This window comes from Aspergillus bombycis (genome assembly GCF_001792695.1).
Source record: "Aspergillus bombycis strain NRRL26010 chromosome Unknown contig00125, whole genome shotgun sequence".
Lineage (NCBI taxonomy): Eukaryota > Fungi > Ascomycota > Eurotiomycetes > Eurotiales > Aspergillaceae > Aspergillus > Aspergillus bombycis.
This window is the reverse complement of record NW_019170127.1, coordinates 1-22651: the sequence shown is the minus strand read 5'-3', so window position 1 is coordinate 22651 and position 22651 is coordinate 1. Positions and strand designations below refer to the sequence as shown.

The following is a 22651-nucleotide window of genomic DNA, read 5'->3' as shown; positions in this document are numbered from 1 at the left end:
GCGGCGGCAGTGACCACAACTAAGCAAGTCGATAAATTAAGTAGATTAAATAGATAGATAGATAGATCAAACAACCTCGTGCCAGATCCACGCAACTAGTAATCCAAGATTCACCATCAAATATTACACAGTACAGCACTAATGATCGGGAGTCGATCAATTTCCAGCGCAAGCCGTGACGAAGTAGCTGAATTCAAGTGGAACAAAAAAGTGGAGATCAAGACTCCGTGCATCAATCGTCCAATTCCGATTGCATCCGCCCAGTTTCAGCCGAACAGAAAAACAAAACAGGTCAATTTGGGGTCCAGATTGCAAATGACTCCTGGCGGCACCGTCGTGTGATCCAGGGCTTGGTGGGCGGCGACCCATTCTCAGGCCGCCGCTCCTGACTGCTCATTGAGCAGCGGTTCTCGCTCCCGATCCGCGGTTTCTGGGTGGGTGAGCCTGCGGAACAAAACGTCGCGCCCGGTATATTTAGTGCCAGTGATATAGAGCGACTCCGCCAGGAAGACCGCAAAGATCACAAAAGCAAAAATCCACTGCAGGGCGATGGTTTTGACGGCAATTTGCTTCAGTGCCAATCCTGCATGGGGGTCAGCCGTTTATTCATGTACCAATCCTCCGGGACTATATATATTCCTCACCGAGAAACAAGAAACTCAAGCAGTAGCCTAGCAGATCGTCCTGCCCCACTGTAATGTGGGTTGTCCCGATGAGGAAGATCACCCAGATGAAGACATTCGCGACGATCCTCGCCGGTAGCGAGTTGCTATGCACGGCGACGGCACCGTTCCAGAACAGCGCCATCAGCGTCCAGGCAAAGGGCCCGGCGATTGCGGACAAATGTACCAGTGGGGGCAACGCACGATGTCGCCAGTAAGCCGTATGCTGATTGACCAAGTGGGCCATCAAGATAATCTCGGAACCCCAGAAGTGGCCCCGAGTCCAGAGGAGGATCCAGGCGAAGATGAACAGGTTGTTAAGAATAAAATGCGCACCGACATTGGCGGTCGCCGTCACGATCGAGGCATCTTTATGGAAAAGATGGTAGACATAGCTGAGTTGGGAGATTAGAAGAAGGATCCTACCGCATCGATGTCAGTCTAGTTGACGTATTTTAAATTTCCGTTGGTAGTGTTGGAACAGAGAACTGCTCGGAACAAAAACAAAAGGCAAGAAGAAGAAAACCGAACAGGAGCAAGACGAACCAGTAAATGCCAGTGACGGTTGTGCTCTGACTGAAAGGCGTGATATGGTGGTTGGCCTGGTTGAAGATGGCATGGCCGTGTTTGGCATTGGCGGGGGCATGGACGGTATAGTAGATCCCGACCACCACCACCAGCAACCACGACAAAGGCACCAGCAGACGGTAGGACCCCAGGGAATAGGATCCGTGCGACTCTTGTCGGGCGAATGGATTATCTTGGCCAGAGATGCGGGTTAGTGAAGGGCGAGGGCTGCCTTCTCCGGAACACCACTTACGAGAAGCCATCACCGTCGTACTACTAACTAGTAGCCGTATCGAATAGTATAATTATCGTAGTCGTATGTACGACTGTGAGGGGGGTGGGTAAGAAGAGATGAAAGGAGGTGGCAGAATTCGAGATATATAGGAGAGAAGGTCACTGATACTTTTTAAGACGTAGTATCGTCGTACCCCCGCATTTCGGGGTCTTCTGACGTTCACCCTCACCACTCGGACAAGAGTCCAGATTACTTACTACCTGTGGTAGTTCGGCCTGACTAGTTAGTTACTACTCTCACTTGAACCATTCGGGTATAGCTCTTCTGCCGGTCCTTGCTCTTCTTTCTTTGTTTCTTGTTTGTTTCCCCCCGATCACCGCTGATAGTATAGTATAGGATAGTATAGTATAGTGTACGGAGTACTAGTAGTATACTGTTAGTGTTGTATTGTATTTTACGTCAGTGAGATGACATGGGTCATGACGTCATGGGTCGAGTCATGGAAGGATCATGCCATCATCCAGGGAAAAAGAAAAAGAGAAAAAAAAAACAATGCGGATAAAAGTAGTACGATCAAGCAATGAGGGAGGGAAATATGCATAAACCCAAAACCCCACGTCGGGCGATCTTGTGCACAGTCCGACTTCCAGATTTGGTGAGAATGACCTGACTTGTCATGCTCTATCAAGTGATGGATACTATCGCCTTTGTTTTCCCCCTACACCGTCACGCAGTAAAAGGGTTTTATCAAAAATAGAAAATAGAAAACCAAATGGTCCAACGTAAAACTCTTGAAGGAATCAGATTTGTATTCTTTCTACATGATCTGTTTTACAGCTTCAACCAGCCGTCCGTGGATGGAGGCCGGCGCCACTATCATTCCGTAACAACCGGCCAGGGTCCTGCCGAGGCTACAGTCCACCGGATTGCCTGCAAGGTCGCTGACGATACATCCTAGCTCCTGCACGATCAACATGCCCCCTGCGTGATCCCACATTTTCGATCGATAGGACGCGTTGCGTGGGATCTTGATCAAAGTATTGCAGCCACCGACTGCAATGGCGACATATCGCAGCTGGGCCGCCCAAAGGTCCGTTGTGTGTGGCCACGGCGCGCCAAGGTGGGACGCAAGGCGTTCATGCGCGACAATATTCGAGGAAGTGGCCGCCACGCAATCCACAAAGTCAAGATCCTTAGGGTCGGTGATCTGAGGCTTGGCATCGATGCGGTTAGCGGGCAAGAGGGCCCCGGTGCCCATCTTCCGCATGAATGCACCGTGACCGGCAACGGCGAAGAGTTGAGACCCATACCCATCCCGGTCCACAATATCCTCGTGCATGCGGCCCGTTTCAAGGTTGAGATTCGGAGCCCCCAAGACGCCGAGCTTTTGGACCCCGTTCTCTACAAGTGCCAAGCAGACCGCGTACTGCTGTCCATTGATGAACGTTGCGGTGCCATCCACCGGGTCCAAAACCCATGAGCGGTTCTCCCGGTTACAGGTGCCGCGGGCACCCAAATCAATCAAGTCGAGCATCTCCTCCTTGTCCTTGGGAGAGTAAAGGAACGCCTCACTCGTCTCATCGTCGAGATGGATGGAGGAGACGAGTTCCCACGTACGCTCAAGCAGGGCCTCGTTCGCCCGGAGAGCCTTGGAGTCTTCTTCGCCCACAATATCATCGTCCGGGAAGGCACGATGGATTGCCCCAATGATCAATGCTTGGGCAGCAAAGTCCGCAATGGTCACGGGGCTCGAGTCGCTTTTGTCCAAGGCCCCCTTGTCGACCGCATCGAGCACCTTCTTCGTCAACAGGGTAGCTCTTTGCACCGCTAGGCAAGCAATCTCGAGCTCCTTCGTGTAGGGGTGGGCTGGCTCTATCATCTTAAGTCTTTACTACAACTGGTCCCGTAAAATGTCGGTCAAGATCACGATCAACTGTCCAGCAGTTTAGAAATAGTCGAAGTATGTACTCAGACACAACTGAGTGCCAACTCTATTTCGAACCTTAGCGAGTCAGAACGGTGGATATATTCTGAGAGCGTCTACCTAGTGATCGATTTCCGAATCAAGCACGAAAGTCCAAGGGAACCCAACAAAATTAGGGTGTCAATTGAGTAAAACCAATACCGTCGAAGAAGCCCAGGTTCCAATGATACGTATGATGCCTCCGAGGAGGCTCGATGGGAGATGTAGTGGCGATGAATTGAGTCACTGGCTGAATCGGAGTGGTTTTGCCATACGAAATACCCTGCGGTCGGCCAAGCTTGGTCTAGCGGGTCTGTTTCGGGCATAGCGTTATCATGGCCCGATCTTTTACGTTCATGTACCGTACGGTATTGTATGATACATACATCTCCAAGAAGAGCGGTGTCTGTTTATCCAGCAGCTTCTCGACCCACGCTACCGTATTGTTTTTCTGCGGAAAGCTTGTGACTTTCCTTTTCCAGAACGGGACTAGTTCAGGCCGCTTTTTTGCTCAGTGATTGATCCTGGAGCGTGGGGAAAAGGCAGAAGTGCGTGTGCCGAGCGCTCCGTGAGTATCGAGCGAGCGTGCCGGAGCGATCCGGGAGCAAACCTGGATCAATCAATTCCCAGAGCAATAGCCCGCTGCCCACCTCTTCAGTTAATTCGAGGGAACAGAATATCTAATGTCCGAATTGATAAATAAGGTCTACTTCACGAGCAGTAAACTACGTGTATTACTGTTGTAGAGTTTCAGCTGGGTGCTAGCTAACTTACTGAGTAGATTCCGCCCCCTAAAGTAATTGAATTCTGTAGCTCTTGACAGAAACATGTTTCAATAGATCTAATTCTGTCTGCTAAATATTTTCTGATATAGTTTGACTCTTTGTGCTACTAACAGAGAGCTGCACAGTGCCAAACATACAGTTTCTCGTAATAAGAGACCAGATTAAGAGGAAGAGGGCTATTTTCCTATTTCGGTGGTCCCGGCGTCTATGACTTCTCTGAGATGATGTTCATCGATTCTGTATAATAATGAAATTATCTAGGCCTAAAACTGCATCGGTTAATAATCAGTAGTGGTGCTTTTGGAGGTAGAAGTATTGCATATTAAGGGCTGTAGTATTTTAATCATACGCCGTCCTTAAGTGCGGAATATATCGTACTATATTTATTGGCGTTTTAATGACTTAAGAATACTTAGGTACGTTTTCTAAAGATGAGTCGGCTGCTGCCAACTGCTGGAGGTATTGGTATAAGCAGCATGTAAAGGTTGGTTATACGCAGGAACTAAATTATATATTGTCTTGTATACAGCCAGGGAAGAGAAGTTACAAGGAGCAGACCGATACAGTACAACTAAGTGCGCAGGTCCCTTGCGGAACGCGGGTTCAGAAAATATAGTAATCTTTGTAAGGGGCCGGTTGGTAGCTGGTAAGATTATCATCCAGATGAAGGCTGCTTCAAACTATTGAGAAATGGCCTATCAAATATCAAGCGTCCGTACGACGCCTAGTATGCAAAATTTCCATTGGTGCATCGACACCGTAATTCATGGCTTTCTTTAGATCTCCCAAGAATAGGCTTGCGATGCATGCCACGACACCAAAGGGAACTGCAATGATGTAGACAACCCTGAAGCCATCGGCATATGCCTGTTTCAGGGCGCTGATGCCGGCGTGAGGATTTCCGAATTGACTCCCTTGATGCTTTCCAAAGCTGCACGATCGTCGGATGACAGAGCCTTGACAAAGGCTTCGATTGAAGACTTCGGCAATCCCGCATGTAACGCCGCGGTTGAAACATACTGCGGAATATATATCTTCAAGCGTGCGTTAGATGCGGCCGAAAATATAGCCGTGAAGACAGTTGCAGCGATGGCCCGAGAGCAAGTCGTGGCTGCCGTTGCGGTTGCGATTAGATGATGTGGTGTTGAGAGCTGAACCCCAGCAATTACCAAGATCAACGGGGCACCGAACCCTACCCCAGCCAGGGCGATGAATGCCATGGCGTTGAGATCGCCACTAGGTTGAACTGTAGCCAGCCCAACGAGGCCGCAGGTGAAGATGAAGAAGCCGATGAACATTGGAGAACGGATAGTACGGAACTTCGTACTATAATAGCCGTAGATCACCGTGGCAATGGCAGAAGCAATCCAGTAAGGAATTTGCCGAGCCGCCTCCAAAAATGGGTCCGTTTCGAACAAAGCCATCGTCCTATCACGATCTGAGATCAGTAAAATGGACGTCAGAATCCTGACAACAGACAATGCTTACAGAGCTGGGTAGAAGATAACGATTGCAAAAAGCATGATCCCTTCAATGAAAATGAGGCCGATACAGATAGCGAATGTACAGCCCGCCTTCTCCCCGGTTCTTCCCCCATGAAAGAGATCGTGGTGTAGAATTCCAACCCTGGTAAATCTCCACTCGTAAATCCCAAAGGCGATCAAAACGAGTATTCCTATGATCAAAGTAGCCAAGACTGGCGCACTGGACCAGGTATAAAGGCCTCCCCCCAGGTTGAGTCCCGTCAGGAAAATGGACAGTCCCGCAGTTAGCAAGAAGAACCCTGGAAGATCGACACAGCCAAGTTTTTGCCAGAATGACAGATGGTCAAATCGAGTGTGTCTTTTAGGGGGCCGATATCCAATGAAAAGCCCAATCGCTGTCATTCCCCAGAGAGCCATCTGAATCCACTTGACATTCTGTCAGATATACCAGAACTGCGGCGGCTTGAGGGGGGCCACGTACGTAAAAGTGCCTCCAACCAGTGTGAGGATTTGATCTCGTCAGCGCACCAATTATCAGAGGCCCCGAGCAAGCCCCGAAGGCTCCAGCAATATTGATAAAGGCTTGGACCACTGTGGAATTATTAAAGTCAATGAGATCCTTTACACTGGGAGAAGATGTCAAGTCGAACTCACTGGGTCTCCATTTTCTAGGCAAAATATCACTCGGAACGCAGTAAGCCAGCGGAACAGTGGCAAATCCAAAACCGATCAGCACCTGAGCTGCTATGAGACGATATATACTGGTTGATCCGGGCGCAATTGCACAACCTATAAACGAGATAATGGATGGTCCAACCAGAAATGCCTTTCGGGCCTGGAATGTATCTGATAGAGACGCAATGAGAGGCGCGAAGACAGCTTGGACGAGCGACAGGGAATTCGGAACCCAAGTACCAGCGGTAGTGTTATTAAGGTCCTTTTCAATATATGAAAGCTAGCGGAAGAGTGTCAGCTTGCCAATTGGTTGCAGAACTCGCGAGGCCTCTAGTACCGCAGCCGGGGGACTGAGCAGTCCAAAAACTTGCACGAGATTCAGCAGAAACATTGCAGCCAGAGCAAAGTACGTCTGTGCATGCAGCTCTGGCTCTTGATCCTCCTCGTACGTTAGATTTCCTTCAATAGGCTCTTTGGCATGTTCCACATGTTGAAATCGTTCAACGACATTGTGCTTGCCATCACCAAGCACATTCTGTCCGGGGGCGGAAGACATTTCAGATAGGGAGAGGACAGCCAAAATTGAGATAGAGAATATGAGAGAATAGAGGGCGATACAATTTCAGGGAAAGGAGCTAAATCCCTTTTAAGTCGTTTTCTACACCCTACGGCCTATTGCCTATTGCTTAAATCGGCTGCTGTCCCCGCGTTTTCCCCGGATTCAGAGCTATGACCTTCCCCACAAACAGATGACAGGTCCCGCAAGACATGAAATGCTACCAGGTGCTATGATCCTCCCCACAAACAGATGACAGGTCCCACAAGGCATTAAATCCTACCTCCGCGCGTTCTGCCGAGTTTATAGTGACTATTATAAGAGAAATACGGCTTTGTATAGCGCTGTCTAAACAGTATACATGAGATACGCGCCATTATGTATGGAGATTGTTTCTTACACCAAATTTCCTTTTACCAAGGCGATTGTACAAATTATTTGGCCGTACTTTTCGGGTATAGGACGGGTATGCAGCGGGCTGCCACCGTCGAACCTCCTGAGAGCTCCTCTTTGTTAGCCCGGGAATATTAGTGTGAGAATAAGGTAAAGTACTCCCAAACGAATGTTCGCCTGTGATTTCAATCGTGCTGTCCATATCCCTCCCAGATCTTCAATCTGGCTTATCCAAACTGGATTCGGACACGTAAGAACTGTATGGAAGCTAATGATGGCGCACCCGATTGAGCCGACTTTTGAGCCGCCGTGGCTTGTTTGGTGTCCGGTGCCCAGAATACAATTCGAGTCTGTAATCTGCTCGGAGGTTCAGAGGAAGGGCGCTTTTTGCGTCTATCCTGAGCAGCAGATATGCCAGATGGCTCAAGTTGGATACCAGTATCATCTGCTTTGAATGTTTCACTTTCATCGCAACCTGTTGTAGGGCTTTGCCAAATAGATTTGTCATAAGTATGCATGTCATGTAGATGACGGCGGAAGTTTCGCTCGTTGTCGAAAGCCTTCTCGTCGAACTGGCCTGGACACTTTCTGGGCCAATGCACTTGTTTGATGAGAGGTTCTGAATGACTAACTCTAAGATCATGACTTCGAGTAAATGGCCTGACATGGCAAGCACGAGCCGTCAAGTGATTCTTCCAAAGGCAAAAGATGCAAAATGTTGATTTGCCCAATGTACTGCGGTAGGTAATGGCCTCGTAATGAATGCCAGTGCTGCTGGCCATCGAGGAGACGTGGCTCTTGCAATGTACATCATAGTAATCCTCATTACAATTCATGAAACACTCCCAGCAATAGGACATTGCTTTGGAGGCATTCGCTGGACGAATTTGGATATCCCTTTAGATACATTTGTGAATATGATTGTTTCTTTCCCCTTTCCTAAAGCTATATATGAAGTCAGCGTTAGAAGATCCTATGCTATAGAAATACGTGGGACTTACTCATCCACTCTCCCTCCACATTCTGGAACAGGACATGACCATCAACAAGGGCTTCTCCCGGACGGTATATCACATCGAAGTCTCTGCTACCATGAATACAGAGATCCTTAATGACAGCCAACTTTTCATCATACAGAAGCGGTTCGTTTAGCGACATGACTGCTGCCAAACGTCCGAGTTCAGGCATGATCTTAGAAAGCGTTCATGTACATCCAGTATCATCAAGATATTCAGCGTGTAGTTGCCTCCGGTAAGGATGTTCCAGTCTCTTTGTTTTTGTACCCAGCTGGTCTGATATCGCTGCCGGACCAATGTACGAAGCCGAGCCTTTACTATGCCATGCTGCCTTTTTATTTGCGTGATTAGGCCAGCATTTCCACTTCCGACGCTCAACTCTAAGATCTTCCCCTCCAAGTTAGTTAACTGCTTCCTCCTCTGCCGCAGGTAACTTGCGTGTCAAGCCTTGCTCGTGAAATTGGCCACAGTTTTGGAAATAGTCCATATGGGTAGTGTCTTCCTCTTCATCCAGAGCCTGATTCACTGTACTTATAGACGAGCAGTGTGCGATATAACCCCGGCCATAGACAGCATCAGACCTCTACGTTAACACTTGAGCGACCATTGCGGAAGAGCAATTTTCTGCTGAAGCTGTTAGCCATTCTTCCGAACATTATATGAAACTTCTTTTTATGGGGGGAAACGAGACACCCACTGTTAATCTCCTTGCCCAGTGATCGATGCATGGCATGTACCGTAGGAGTTTTGAAATAGCCGGCATTGTTTGCAATCTAGCGGGAAAGTAACGTAACCGGCAAGCGACCCGCACCTGGAAGCCAGCCCGCACCCTCTGATATCTATAGAAAACTGTCTTTTTCAAACAATCATATCTCACCCACTAGTAAATTTATGAGTTTAAAAATAGAGTATATAATTAATACCGATATTCTTTATATATTAACTGGATTTAAATAGAAACAAAGTCTTAGAAGATATAAATCTTAACTATATACTATAAAATATGGTATAATATATCTGTTTATAGTAACCAGCAATTCAAAAAATCTCTTAGCTTAGTATATTATTATTATAGTATATAATAAACTACATATAAACTTTTAAGTAGATAGAACCTGGATTGATTGAGATATTGTTATTTAAAAAAGACGGTTTTCTATGGAAATCAGAGGGTGCGGCTGGCTTACAGGTGCGGGTGGGACCTTTATAAAAGCGGCGGGAGCCATAACAAAATGGGTCGCAGTATAATGCTACTATCATCAATCCACAACCTGTCAAGCCCACCTAGGGCAAGATTTAATGAGGACGAACACCGCCCGGGTATAGCTCTGGCGAACTTGCAGACCGTCTCTTGACCGCCGCATATAACCCTTCTTGCTTGAAGAAAAAGAAGTTCTGGGACTGAAATTTCTCCGGGTTTACGATCTCCAACTGTGCAGAGTTAGACACCGTTCACAATCTTTTCCAGGGAAGCGCAAAAGCAATACAGACCTCGTAATGAAGCATAAGAGCGGAGGTGAGCTTCTTCAGCTCTAACAGTGCAATATTTTTGCCAAGGCATACTCGCCTCCCAGCACCGAACTAGACAGTTGACCGTTACTCTCCATTTGTGTCAAGAATAGTATTATGAACTCACGCTTAGAAGAGCGTTCTCCATTTTCCGAGTGCGAACTGGATTCTCGAGCCATCTTTCAGGTCTCCAGGCGTCCGCGTCTTCGCCGAATGTTGGCCGATGGCGGTTGATAACCCAGGGGTTCATTCCGATCACTGTCCCACCGGGCAAGAAATGATCGCCGATAGTCATCCCTTCTGTGGGAACGACTCGTTCGAAAGGCAGGCAGAATGGTGGATGTATCCGAAGCGCTTCATTGACACAGGCATTGAGGTACGGTAATCTGGAAATCTCGCTCCATGCCGGGAACGGATAAGACAGCTTCGACTCCTGTTGGGCCTGGACAAGTTCCTTACGCAGGCGATGCATAGTAGCTGGATGCAAGAGTAAGTTATGCCAGAGTGCTTTCATGGCCACAGCGGTCGTGTCAGAGCCCGCAATCACGTTAGAGAATGACCAAGCCGTCACAGCCCTGTTGGGTCAGTTTAAGTGGGAAGACATTATTTCCGCGGCTCACTCACCAGGGTGGAATAGCGTCGCCGTTCGACTGGATGTGCATAAACCGAGACAGAAAATCCTTTTCGTTTACCTTCTCCAATGTACTCATAGTATTGGACAGCTCCTCTCGTCGTTCGTTAATTCTTGACAGCACAACGTTTAAGATCGGTTGTGCTGGTGTGGCCCGAAATAGAGCGATAATGGGGTTTTTATTCCACACCAAGTCAACCCATGGCATCTGCGTGACCTATGGCAAGTTAGCTAGGCTTATTCTATGGCTGCCATGGTTGTTCCACCTCACCGGTGCAGCAGCCTTCATAAAAGCCCAAATAGCCGAAAGCAGACCCGTGTCGTCTCGCCCCTTCTCTAAAAATCCATATCGCCGAGAGAAGGACATGGTCCCCATCACGTCAAATGCAAAGTACTGCAGCCAGATTCCGAGATCGAATGCCGCCTGGTCGGGAACGAATCGCTCTTCAAACTGGCGAAACAAAATCTCAAGAACTTGGTCGACAAACGTCTCGAATGTCAGGATATGTGACAAGGAGTACAGGTGTGCAATAGGAGTCTTGAGCTTCTTATGAAGGGCTTCATCCCGGGTGTTGAACACGAGCGGCAACGAGCGGCCTTTCCTGGTATAAGGCATCATTGACCGATAAAAATCACTCTTGACAGACCCATCCACATCAGCACAGATGCCATCGCTTGATACATGGGCAAGGTATCTGCGTCTTACTCACCTTTGGAACCCCGGGGCGAATCGGATATACCAGTGAAATGGCATCCGGGTCCGAGATAGATATCATATTTGGCCCTAACCGAACATACTGGCCATAGCGACTGTGTAAACCCATATGGCGATGGTGCGAGCGAGAAGTTTTGACCCACCAAAGCCTTCCTAGGTCCGTAAACCGCGCTACGAGCGGGCCGGGAAAGTGCCTTAATCTCCAATACGTCCGGGCCACATAGAGGCCAGTGTAGAGACATAGCAATCCAAGAAATATTAACATCACGCTGGGTCGCAAGGAGATAATCGCGTTGGTGCCTAGTAACTTATTAGAGTCAGCTTCACATGTCATTAGGAGTCCAGAAGATAGGCTCACTGTTTGTCCTGGGTGCAGTTCCTTCCTACCAAGACAACAGGCGGGAAAGCAAAGCTCTGATGGCAGAATAGCCATCGCTCCCCTTTAGAAATAGGTACGTCATCTAACTATGTATAGCAGGTTTGCACCTTCACCGTAAAGCGGGAGTTACCAACAAAGTTTGAAGGGTTGAGGCAAAAGCAGACCAGAACGAGGCGCGAACTCGAGAGTTCGTAGAAGGCGCACATGACCCATGCATAACCTAACGACCCCCGTACGTCGTACTAGTGGTAGTGGACACTCTTCTCTTGATCTAACTATTGATCTAGATGCCTCACTATACACGAAGCCTGCATTGGCCCTGTTCCACTGCATAATCCGGTAAAAAAAAATCCCACAAATCTTGAGCAAAGTAAAGTTCCTAACGGAGGTCCCCGGTGCATAGACGAAATTGACTTATCAGTGCCTCACTATAGGTGGCCCGTGCCTGTTCTTTGTCCCCCGTTGTCTTTTTTACCTCTTTTATTATCCGACCCTCCCTTCCGCCATCCGCTTTTGTTTTTCTGTGTTTCATTTTACACGATGAATGCATCATCGTCTGTCGGCTTTTGCTGCCTGATCCAAAGCGACTGCCCGCATACGTAACAAAGAAAGGAGTATGCGGCTTAGGCCTAGCATAAAGTTCGAATTCAAAGTACCTTCAAGGATTCGAAATTCCCTTCTATTTCCACGTACTGATGCATCTGCTAGATTGTCCCCACTGGATGCTCCACACTGATGACTTGCAAACCATCTCAGCCCTTTCCCCTTCCGCAGCCGGCTCAATGGAGATCATGACAGATATGGGTTGTTTGAGGCAATTAGGGACGACCATCTGAATCCGAACTATGCCGGCGGTGTCCTTTCCTGGGTATACAGGAGCTGTTAAGGGATCCATTCGCGCGATGGCCATACTACTACTACTACTCCTCCTCCTCCTCCACCTCGGCCTTTGGTGTGGATCTACGGCTGACTGACACGTATTCATGGGTCATGAGTTTCGCAATCCCATGAACCATGTACTTCAATGATGCACAGCTGTCAGATAAGCCGATCGTGACCGAGACATGCCATGACCAGTACTGTTACTTGGGCTACACGAAGGGCACCTCATCTCTGTCGGACCTTGTTTTGTAGCTCCTTGGTTCCTTTCTATCGTCCTGCATCCTCGAGGTTCCCTTTTTATGGCTGCTTCTCGTGGTAGCCGACTAGCCTCTTGTTCTCACTGGCCGCTTTGCTCGCCTGAGCGGTGGCTAACCGTCAGTGACGTACAATCAAGGGATTAAACCAGTTTGTGGCGGGCCTCGGGACAGTCCAGTACTCGTGGCTTTCGCTCGGTTTCCGGCTGTTTGTGCATGTGACCTATATCACGATAAACCAATCGCTTTAATACCCTTTGAGCATGTGTCTTGTCAACTCCAGCCGCAGCCAGAGACGAAAGCAAAGCCCAAAGCCACCTGCATTCCAGTGCATAACGGCTTTTCGTTCGTGCTGTGCAGGTCCGCCCTGGTTCTAAGGTTCTAGATCATGCGAACTTTAAGATAAACCTTAAGCGTAATTCGTAAATACTCTCGCGCCAGGCAGCAAGGAGGTAGCAGCTTAATGAGGCAAGGGACTCATTTGGCACAATTTCGTATATCTGGCGCCGTTAAATCTCTTGCGCCGTAGAGCTGCGTCCCACGATAGAAAGTGTGGGACTTTCAAGGCACACGACTCGGTCAAGGCGTACACCATATATAGAGCGTTGCAAGAATAGTTTCACGCCCCTTATCCAATATTCCTTGCGCTCTTCGGTACCCCGTCCATCACCTAGGGCTATTACATTTCAACAAACACTAACATCAGCCCAGGAAATCACTGTACATATTTGGTTGGTTGAAGTTCGCAGCGTTCCTTTTGTTCCTAAGCTATATGACGTGAGTCGAGATGGAGGACAACGTAAGAGCTCTTCCCGTCAGATAAACGGGTCATATCAGGAATTAGTGTGCTAATACATTCCAGGATATTTCACACGATGTCGCGGTGGTGGGTATGGGATGTCGTCTACCTGGGAAGATTAACACCCCTGAAGAACTGTGGCGGTCAATCCTCAAAAAAGTCGACGCCTCGAGTGAGATACCTAGCCTACGGTGGGCGCCATACCAGCGAAACGCACAGGACGCAAGGAGTATCGGTAAAGTGCCCCGGCGGGGCTATTTCGTGGAGAATCTAGAGAACTTTGATGCAAGCTTTTTTAGTATTTCGCCCAAGGAGGCGGAGCAGATGGATCCCCAACAGCGCCTTGCATTAGAAGTAGCGTGGGAGGCGTTGGAGAATGCAGGCATCCCGCTGAGCAGCCTGTCCGGGTCCGACACTGCTGTCTTCATGGGCGTGAATTCTGATGATTATGGAAAGCTGCTCCTACAAGACCTACCCCACGTGGAACCGTGGATGGGGATAGGGACCGCTTACTGTGGCGTTGCCAACCGAATATCTTACCATCTGAACCTGATGGGTCCAAGTACTGCAATAGATGCTGCCTGCGCATCTTCACTGGTCGCCATCCATTTGGGAAGACAGGCAATCCTGGGTGGAGAGTCCAAGGTCGCCATTGTTGGAGGAGTAAACGCTATTTTCGGCCCCGGTCTAACAAGTGTACTTGATAAAGCCGGTGCTTTATCCTCTGATGGCCGCTGCCACTCGTTTGATGACGCAGCCAGCGGTTACGGTCGTGGTGAAGGAGCTGCAGTGGTTATTCTTAAAAATATGGCAGAAGCTGTCAAGGACGGCGACCACATCCTAGCTGCCCTAAAAGGGACAGCGGTTGCTCAGGATGGGCGCACAAATGGAATCATGGCCCCAAATCAGAAGGCGCAAGAGCTGGTGGCGAGGAAGGCACTAGAGGTAGCTCGAGTTGGCGCTTCAACCATCGATTACGTGGAAGCCCATGCAACTTCAACACCAGTGGGAGATCCAACCGAGGTTTCCGCAATCTCAGCCGTTTATGGAAAGGGTAGAAGTCCAGATAAGCCATGTTACATCGGGTCTGTGAAACCAAACGTTGGGCATCTTGAAGCAGGCGCGGGTGCTGTTGGTTTCATTAAGGCGGTCATGTCTGTACAGAAAGGAATCCTACCCCCTCAAGCCAATCTGAAGACACTAAGCACTCGAGTGGATTGGAGCGAGGGAGTACGGGTGGTGCAAGATATTGAAGACTGGCCTAGCTCGGGAAATCCACGCCGTGCCGGCGTATGTTCCTATGGATATGGTGGTACGGTCTCTCACGGGATCATTGAGCAGTATATCCAAACAGATCCACCTATCAACTCAAAGGGGCAATGGCCAAAGGGGACTCAGGTTCTTCTCCTCTCAGCACCGCAGAGAAGATCGCTTGAAGCCCAGGCAGCCACACAAGCTGAGTGGATGTCCACTGTTGGAAAGTTAAATGATCTCAGGTGTGTCGCAGCCACCTTGGGAACACGTCGAAGCCATCTTAAGTATCGGGCAGCATTTGTCGTTGAAAGCCACGATGATGCAGCCGAGAAGCTGAATGCGTTTGCCCGCCAGACACCTATAAAGTGGGCCACGTCAGGTAGATTACCAGAAGGTGATGACCGGCCTGTGGTGTGGGTGTTCTCAGGCCACGGCGCCCAATGGACAGATATGGCTAAGGATCTCCTTCAATGTCCAGTCTTTCGGGATGTTATTGAATCGGTTGAGACACTTATACAGGACGAGATGGGGTTCTCAGCCATTCAGGCCATGGAGATGGGAGTACTTAATGGCTCGGACCAAGTTCAAGTTTTGACCTACCTCATGCAAATAGGACTGAGTGCTGTACTACGTTCCCTAGGTGTGAGTTGTGGTGCAGTCATAGGCCATTCGGTTGGGGAGATTGCAGCGTCAGTCGCTGCAGGTTGCATCACTCCAGTTGAAGGTACCCTCATTGTCACTCGGCGTGCAAAGCTCTACCGTCGTTTCATGGGAGCTGGAGCCATGGTTTTGGTTCGTGCCCCCTTTGAACAGGTGACAAGTGAGATCAGCACACAGCATGTCAATCACCTTGTGGCAGCAATCAACTCATCTTCATCTTCGTGCGTTGTCTCGGGACCAAGGGAGGAGATCGAGGCTTTCGCTCTGAATCTGAACAACAAAGGCGTCAAAACATTCCGCGTAGATACCGATATTGCGTTTCACCACCCAATGTTATCTGAGCTGATGGATCCTCTTGAGGAAGCCCTTGATGGCTGTATTTCTCCCTCGCAGTCAAAGGTAACAATCTATTCTACCTCAACAAGTGATCCGCGCAGCACGATGGATCGCGGTATCCGTTATTGGTTGGACAACATGGTCAATCCAGTGCAGCTAACCTCAGCTATAGCTGCGGCCGCAGAGGATGGGATGAGACTCTTCTTGGAGGTTTCCTCGCACTGTATAGTTTCCCATTCAATTTCGGAGACCTTGCTCAATATTGGCGTTGAGGACTATACAGTTACGAACACCATGCTACGTGACACACCAGCAGAGAGAACCATCCTTTATAGCATGGCTCAGCTTCACTGCCAAGGGGCCAAGATCGACTGGAGTCAGTATATGCAAGGTGCTTGGGCCCCTAATGTACCTACAACGACCTGGAACCACCGGCCAATATGCAGGCAGGTCAATGCATGGTCTGAACAACCTACCAGAATGCATGACGTCGACAAACATAATCTGCTCGGCCACCGAACTAGCATTGCGGGTGACAATACTATCATCTACGAAACCAGGATTGACGAACAGACAAAGCCATTTCCAGGCAGCCACCCCGTGCGTGGCTGTGAGATTATCCCGGCCGCAGTCCTGGTGAACACCTTTCTTCAAGGGACTGGGGCCCAAGTGTTGTACAACTTTTGTTTGCGTGTACCTGTTGCCACCAGTGAGCCCCGTGAGGTTCAATTTGTTGTCCAGTCAAATCAGTCCCGACTATGTTCCCGCCTTGTTAAAGGCAACGGCACCGAAGGCGACAGCGGCTGGCTAACGCACACGACCAGCTGCTGGACTGTGGAACAGGATGAACAACCGACCACCAGGAAAGTCGACATTGAGGCAGTGAAACCCCGTATAAACAACAAGCTAGAAGATAACTTCAGCATTGATTACCTAGCTTCTGTCGGGGTCTCAGCCATGGGCTTCCCATGGGTCGTCACCGAGCATCATGGTAATCTGGATGAGATGGTCGCCCGGGTAGACGTGAGCCCCAACAATGGCAGTGGCGAAATACCCTGGGACAAAAGTTCATGGGCACCAATTTTAGACTCGGCAACATCAGTGGCCTCAACACTATTCTTCGACAACCCTCGCCTTCGAATGCCAGCCCACGTCAAGGAGGTCAAAATCCTAGTCGAACAGCCACCTCCTAAAATAGCCTGGTTATATGTCAAGAAAGCCACGGACAGCGATTATGCAGCACATATCAGTATCTGCAATGAGGACGGGACTGTCCTTCTTCAGGTAAACTCGATGAGATTTTCTGAGATTGACGGTACGCCCGAAGACAGAGGCGGCCTGGAAGGCCTTGTGCATCAGTTGGCGTGGCCACCAGCAACTTATAGCGAGAGCCCTTTGGCGATCAGCCATGTCATTCTCATTTCAAGAGACGAGAGTCTGGCCAATGAGTATGCGGCTTCTATAAATCGGGACACACAAACAGTCATCATATTAATCTCTCCAGAAGAATTGGCCAAACTGGCAGAGGATGCAAACGTCTTGCATCAAAAGGACACAATAGTTACCTACATCCCAGGGTGTGTGTCCAGTCTTGATAGTATCACATCTGCCTCTCAGGAATACACCTCTGATCTTGTGAATATCATGAAACTTATCTCCTCTTCAGCATTTTCAATCAAGGTCTTTGTACTCACGCACCGTGTGGCAAAGGCTGAAACAGCCACCTCATTAGCCCAGGCGCCTTTACACGGGCTCTCACGCATCATTTCATCGGAGGTACCTGACAACTGGGGGGCCCTAATCGATCTGGAAACGCCAGTATTCCCATTAGCAATTATGAAATATGTTCAGAATGGCGACATCATCCGGATCTCGGACGGTATTCCACGTGTTGCACGTCTGCGGCCATTACCACGCACAAAAGCACTGCGACCTTCAGGACAGAACTCGCTTCTTCCCCGTCCTTCGGGGACCTATTTGATCACAGGCGGTCTGGGAGACTTGGGCTTAGCAACAGCAGACTTTCTCGTCCAGAAAGGGGCACGCCGAATCATCCTAGTCTCTCGTCGTGCACTCCCCCGCCGGAAGGACTGGGCCGCTCTTGTCCACTCGGCTTCGCCATTGGCACCGACAATCAAAAAGATCCTTTCAATGGAGTCTCGCGGAGCCACTATTCAGGCGATCGCCGTCGACATATCGTCTCATAACGCAGCCTCGCAACTATCCAGCCGCATCGATGACCTGTGCCTTCCTCCCGTTCAAGGAGTTGTCCACGCAGCCGGAGTTCTACACAATGAACATGTCCTGTCTGTCACTCCAGACTCCTTCGAACGTGTCCTCGCACCAAAAATTGCAGGCTCACTCACCTTAAACATGCTCTTTCCGCCTAAAACAGTAGATTTCATGGTCTTGTTCTCCTCGTGTGGCCAATTCTTTGGCTTTCCTGGGCAAGGGTCGTATGCATCCGGCAATGCATTTCTCGATGCTCTCGCAACTTATCGTCGCTCTCAGGGAGATAACACTGTCGCCATGCAGTGGACAAGCTGGCGCGAAATAGGCATGGCGGCTGGCTCCGAGTTCGTCAAGGCAGAGCTGGCCACCAAGGGAATCACAGACATTTCACAGGACGAGGCGTTCCAGGCCTGGATGCACGTCTCCAAATACGACGTCGATCACGCTGTGGTACTCCGGAGCCGTGCATTGGAGAAGCACGAACCACTTCCCAGTCCACTACTTATCGATATTGCTATCCAGAAAGTCTCCTCAATCCTCACTCCACCACCAAGCCCTCCGTTGAGTGCTTCCGGCGATTCACTCACTCCGCCTCAGACCCCTGCAGACCGGTTCGATTCTCTTACAAGACAGGTGCGAGAATGTGTCGCGAGCGTGCTGCAGATGGAGACCGACGAGGTGGCCAGCCAGGAGCTCCTGAGCAATATGGGAATGGACAGCGTGATGACCGTCCATTTACGTGGGCGATTGCAGAAGAGTCTGGGGGTGTTAGTCCCGCCAAACCTTACCTGGTGTCATCCAACGATAGACCACATCGTGAAGTGGTTAATGGAGAAAGCCGGCGGTAACGAGTGATGAGATATTCGGTATAACAATGCTATAAAAATTATCTAATACCGCAAGGTGGAGAAACCTGTCAAATTATTGATTGCTCCAATAATTTTAGCACTGGGCTACATACCTCAGCTTTTTACTTCGATAATCTATCTTCAGAAATGCTTATAATGGTATCTGTTATATAATTCTGCACACTAGTTACGATGATGATGATGATGGAAGCTACTATGGTGAGAAATGATTTGATTGCAACGATTCCTCTCGGGTTCATTCATGTAGGATACGCATGTTTCAATGGTGGTCTCGTATTGCAATGGGAAGGGAAGAACGTGGCATAGGACACATGACAAACCCTTGAGTTTCTGGAGTTGGCATTCAGTGGCATGTTAAACATCAGGACTGCCTAGTAGTAGTAGTAGTAGTAGTAGTAGTAGTAGTAGTAAGTAGTGTACAGAATGAGTATGTTGGAGAATTAACTCGGAATCCATTCTTGAAATGCATAGTTCCCACTATATAACTATCTCACCAATCATTGACTAATCCTGAAAGTAGATTACTGTAGATAAAGATCAATGTTCTAAGGTTGCTACTGTTAGAGATAAGTCGTGGTTCATGACCAAGATTAAGAATTAGAGACACTGCCCAACATTAAAACGAAGCAAACGCTAACTCATAAGCAAAGCCAAGAGTCAACTTCGCGTGTTCCAACATATGGTCAAAACTCAAGTATTTAATCCGGTCATCTGTCGTGTGGATCCTCTTGTTGGTGTTCTCCATCTCAGCCTCAGTAGCCATGGCCGAGGGGTAGCCATATTTACTTGCTGAAGTATGATCGGAGCAGGCGTAGCCACATTTCGTCTCAAGATACCCCACGTTGCAATACTGCGAGACATTTTGTCAGCGAGGCCGTATAAGCAGAAGTGGGAAAAATGAGAGGGCTTACGGCAGTAACCACGTCTTTAAGAAATTGTGTCAGACCTCGATCGACATAATCGATCATGATGCCCACGGCTTCTTTACGGCCAGCATTCAAAGCCCCCTGGATGTAACCGGTCATGTCCTGCTGGAGCATAGCCTTGATGTCACGTCTTTCTTGCTTGTATCGAGAGAAGATCGCCTGGGAGCCCAGCATGCCACCTTCCTCTGCCGAGTACCAGTGGAACTCGATCGTATTTGGCGCCTTACCTTGGGCCACGGTGTCTGACTGCAGCAGACCACGCAACGCCTCCAAGATCGTGACTGTTCCACTGCCGTCGTCATCGGCGCCTGGGGCAGCCAGAATGGACGGGAGGAACAAGTTGATACTATCTTGGTGGGCGCCTAATACAACTGTCTTGTTCGATTTACCCGGAATGCGAGCGATAATGCTAAACTGGCCCCACGGATGGGCAAACTGATCCACGGTCGCGCCATGGTCCGCTGCTCCGGATTGTTCGATCACCGTCTGAACCTGATTGTAGAGCCATGTCGCCGATTCGATTCCGGTCTGGGACTTGTAATAGCGGGTATGGAAGGAGGTGAACTTCTCCAGATCCCGCTCCATGTTGGCCTTGGTAAGGCCGCGGGTCAAGCCGACAACCTCATCGACATGCCCCATCTTCGCCGGATATCGGACGTTACTAGCCTGGTGCAGTGTGGGGTAAAACCCCGGGTTTCGCTCCTCGGTGATGTCAATGAAATTCACGCCATCCTAAGCCAGTGTTAACCGAACCGTCCGCAATGAAGAACTGAATCGTGGAGATATACCAATTTCAAGGCCCATTTTTCTTCTTCCGTCACCCATCTCGTTTGATAAGGTGCCAACTCTATAAGGTACTTTGTATTTTCGTGATGGATTTGTGGGTTATTCAACAGCGCCTGTTGTGGGACTACCGCGCTAGAACGCCTGCAGATGCCGTTGCGCCCAGCGCAAGAGCTGCTCGGATCTTCATGTTGATTGCGAAGAAATCGTCACAATGAAATGACTGTCGATACAGGAGGGGGGGGGGGCGTAATTGCTAGTGAATTAAAGCCTAGATCACAAGAGAAAATGAAGGGAAGGGAGAGAATATGTATTCAGAGGACTATTCGAGGGACAGTGAAGGGGGGGGTGCTGGAGGTACCCGCTCTCTTCAACGGTGATGTAAATGATCGATCGAGTGCAGGCGTTGGAGAAATGGGGAAATGATAAGCAGGAGCAAGAGTACAAGTCACGCGCTGCTGACTACTACCCTATAAATGCCGATGAACAACAACAATGATGGCGGGGATTTAAATGGAGTTTTATAGCTTGGGTTCGATCGATTAAATTGCAGCACGAGAGACAGAGCTCGGGTCTTTTATGCGTCAGAGATACGTTTGGGGGGTGACATCGTAGAATACTTATAAGGTCCGGGTCAGAAGGACTCGCAGCTATAAGGCCCGGTAAGGTGGTAGTAGTAGTACTAGTAGCACAAAAAAGTAGTGAGTGCACCTAAATTGAGACTCTCCAAACCTAATGACAGAAGGCGCAGACACACTAGCCGCTGCGGTGGAGTCAAGAGAGCACTGGACACTGGACACTGGACACTGGACACTGGACTGGGGTCCTCCGTAGGGTCCAAAAGTTCATGCCGGGGTTTGTATTACTATGTATTTATTTACCAAACATGCTACTCCGTCCTCGGTACTGCGAACTGCATTTTTCTCGTCTCAGGTAGGTCGTATCCACCTTGGCCTTCATCACGGCGTACAAACAAGACACTGAATGGCCATGCCTCGTTTGCTCGGTGGTTCTAGTCCAGTTCTCCTTTTAACCACGTCGCATACAAACTGGAACACTACTTGCCCTTTTCCTGTTCAGCCAAGACCTGAACGCTATTAATAATCTTTTGATTCACCCCGCGTTGCGACCGTGTCGGAAATAACAGGAGCTTGTCGTGGCGGTACTCAGTCGGCCCCATCCAACTCCGCCCAGTAACCATCCACTATGTCTTGTCCGGTCTTGACTTTTTGTTTGGCATTCATTTCTCCGGTCGAAGAAGCTCAATCGCTCAAAATAAAAGAAAGGCAGAGAGGATGGATACTAGATCTTTTGATTCGTTCACAAGCTCCCTTTCAGATCAGGCAACCGTTTAATGGGGCTCTCTGAAGGAGCTGTTCCTGCAGCCTCCAAGCTTGGAAGAACGCCGAATAGCGCCCTGCACGCCGTAGTCCCACCTCCAAAAGACAGTAGGTCGTGCCCCGTTGACAGGTCTGATTTTACTTGGGTAGAGCATGGAACCGGACATCATATCAGCGTTCATCCGTCCAGTCAACACCATGTTCGCGGTAAGGGGACTTTTATGGTATACCTTCGTACTCAGTAGTACTGACCAGACCGGTCAGCTCTGTAGTTGGAGCGCCGTCTACGGACCACATTGCACACCGCAATTGTGAAAATCATTGGATTATATTGGTTTCCCTCAAAACAGTACAGCTATAATGAATATATTACTATCCCGTCGAGGGACACCTACCCAGGTTGACTTCATAATACGACTCACATTCAATCATGAATGAATCACGCTGACTCGTCGTCGTCCCAGATATCCTGATTGGGAAACCTTACGCCGGTTAGAGTTCTCTAGGGCTAGGGCTTGAGCCTCTTGCCCAATTAGGTCCAGTTCTCAGGACCCGTGCCCCATCGTGACTCAACCCGTAATAATCCAGAGTCTCCGGACGCGACCGGGACGCCAGCGCGAACGATCCAGGTCCGTATCTCTTATCTCCTTCTCTGGCCCTCAACTCCCCCCGCCCTCTTCTCCTTTTCGCTCCTTCTCAACTCCGCTTATAGCAGTAGTCTATACGAGAGGTAGACTCTATAGGAA

At 49.2% G+C, this 22651-nt stretch overlaps 6 protein-coding genes across 6 annotated transcripts; 1 reads left to right on the top strand and 5 right to left on the bottom strand.

Moving 5' to 3' along the window:
* Nucleotides 1-371: 371 nt before the first annotated feature.
* Nucleotides 372-1492, bottom strand: ABOM_010482 (DUF1774 domain-containing protein; the record flags this gene model as incomplete). Its single annotated transcript, XM_022537610.1, has 4 exons — nt 372-583; nt 645-1084; nt 1209-1422; nt 1483-1492. 4 exons carry the CDS (start codon nt 1490-1492, stop codon nt 372-374), a joined length of 876 nt encoding a protein of 291 aa, XP_022384671.1.
* A 789-nt stretch (nt 1493-2281) lies between these two features.
* On the bottom strand, nt 2282-3343 carry ABOM_010481 (inositol monophosphatase family protein; the record flags this gene model as incomplete). Its single annotated transcript, XM_022537609.1, has 1 exon — nt 2282-3343. The coding sequence occupies one exon, from the start codon at nt 3341-3343 to the stop codon at nt 2282-2284; it is 1062 nt and encodes a 353-aa protein (XP_022384673.1).
* Nucleotides 3344-5084: 1741 nt separating this feature from the next.
* On the bottom strand, nt 5085-6927 carry ABOM_010480 (uncharacterized protein; the record flags this gene model as incomplete). The annotated part of the gene is made up of 4 exons (XM_022537608.1): nt 5085-5640; nt 5701-6122; nt 6178-6651; nt 6709-6927. 4 exons carry the CDS (start codon nt 6925-6927, stop codon nt 5085-5087), a joined length of 1671 nt encoding a protein of 556 aa, XP_022384681.1.
* Nucleotides 6928-9632: 2705 nt separating this feature from the next.
* Nucleotides 9633-11095, bottom strand: ABOM_010479 (cytochrome P450; the record flags this gene model as incomplete). The annotated part of the gene is made up of 5 exons (XM_022537607.1): nt 9633-9767; nt 9828-9917; nt 9973-10420; nt 10470-10693; nt 10748-11095. The coding sequence occupies 5 exons, from the start codon at nt 11093-11095 to the stop codon at nt 9633-9635; spliced, it is 1245 nt and encodes a 414-aa protein (XP_022384677.1).
* Nucleotides 11096-13493: 2398 nt separating this feature from the next.
* Nucleotides 13494-18842, top strand: ABOM_010478 (type I polyketide synthase; the record flags this gene model as incomplete). The annotated part of the gene is made up of 2 exons (XM_022537606.1): nt 13494-13505; nt 13569-18842. The coding sequence occupies 2 exons, from the start codon at nt 13494-13496 to the stop codon at nt 18840-18842; spliced, it is 5286 nt and encodes a 1761-aa protein (XP_022384678.1).
* Nucleotides 18843-19472: 630 nt separating this feature from the next.
* Nucleotides 19473-20514, bottom strand: lap1 (putative aminopeptidase; the record flags this gene model as incomplete). Its single annotated transcript, XM_022537605.1, has 2 exons — nt 19473-19706; nt 19768-20514. Coding segments are annotated over 2 exons (981 nt in total), but the record flags the coding sequence as incomplete, so codon positions are not given.
* Between the last annotated feature and the right edge of the window lie 2137 nt (nt 20515-22651).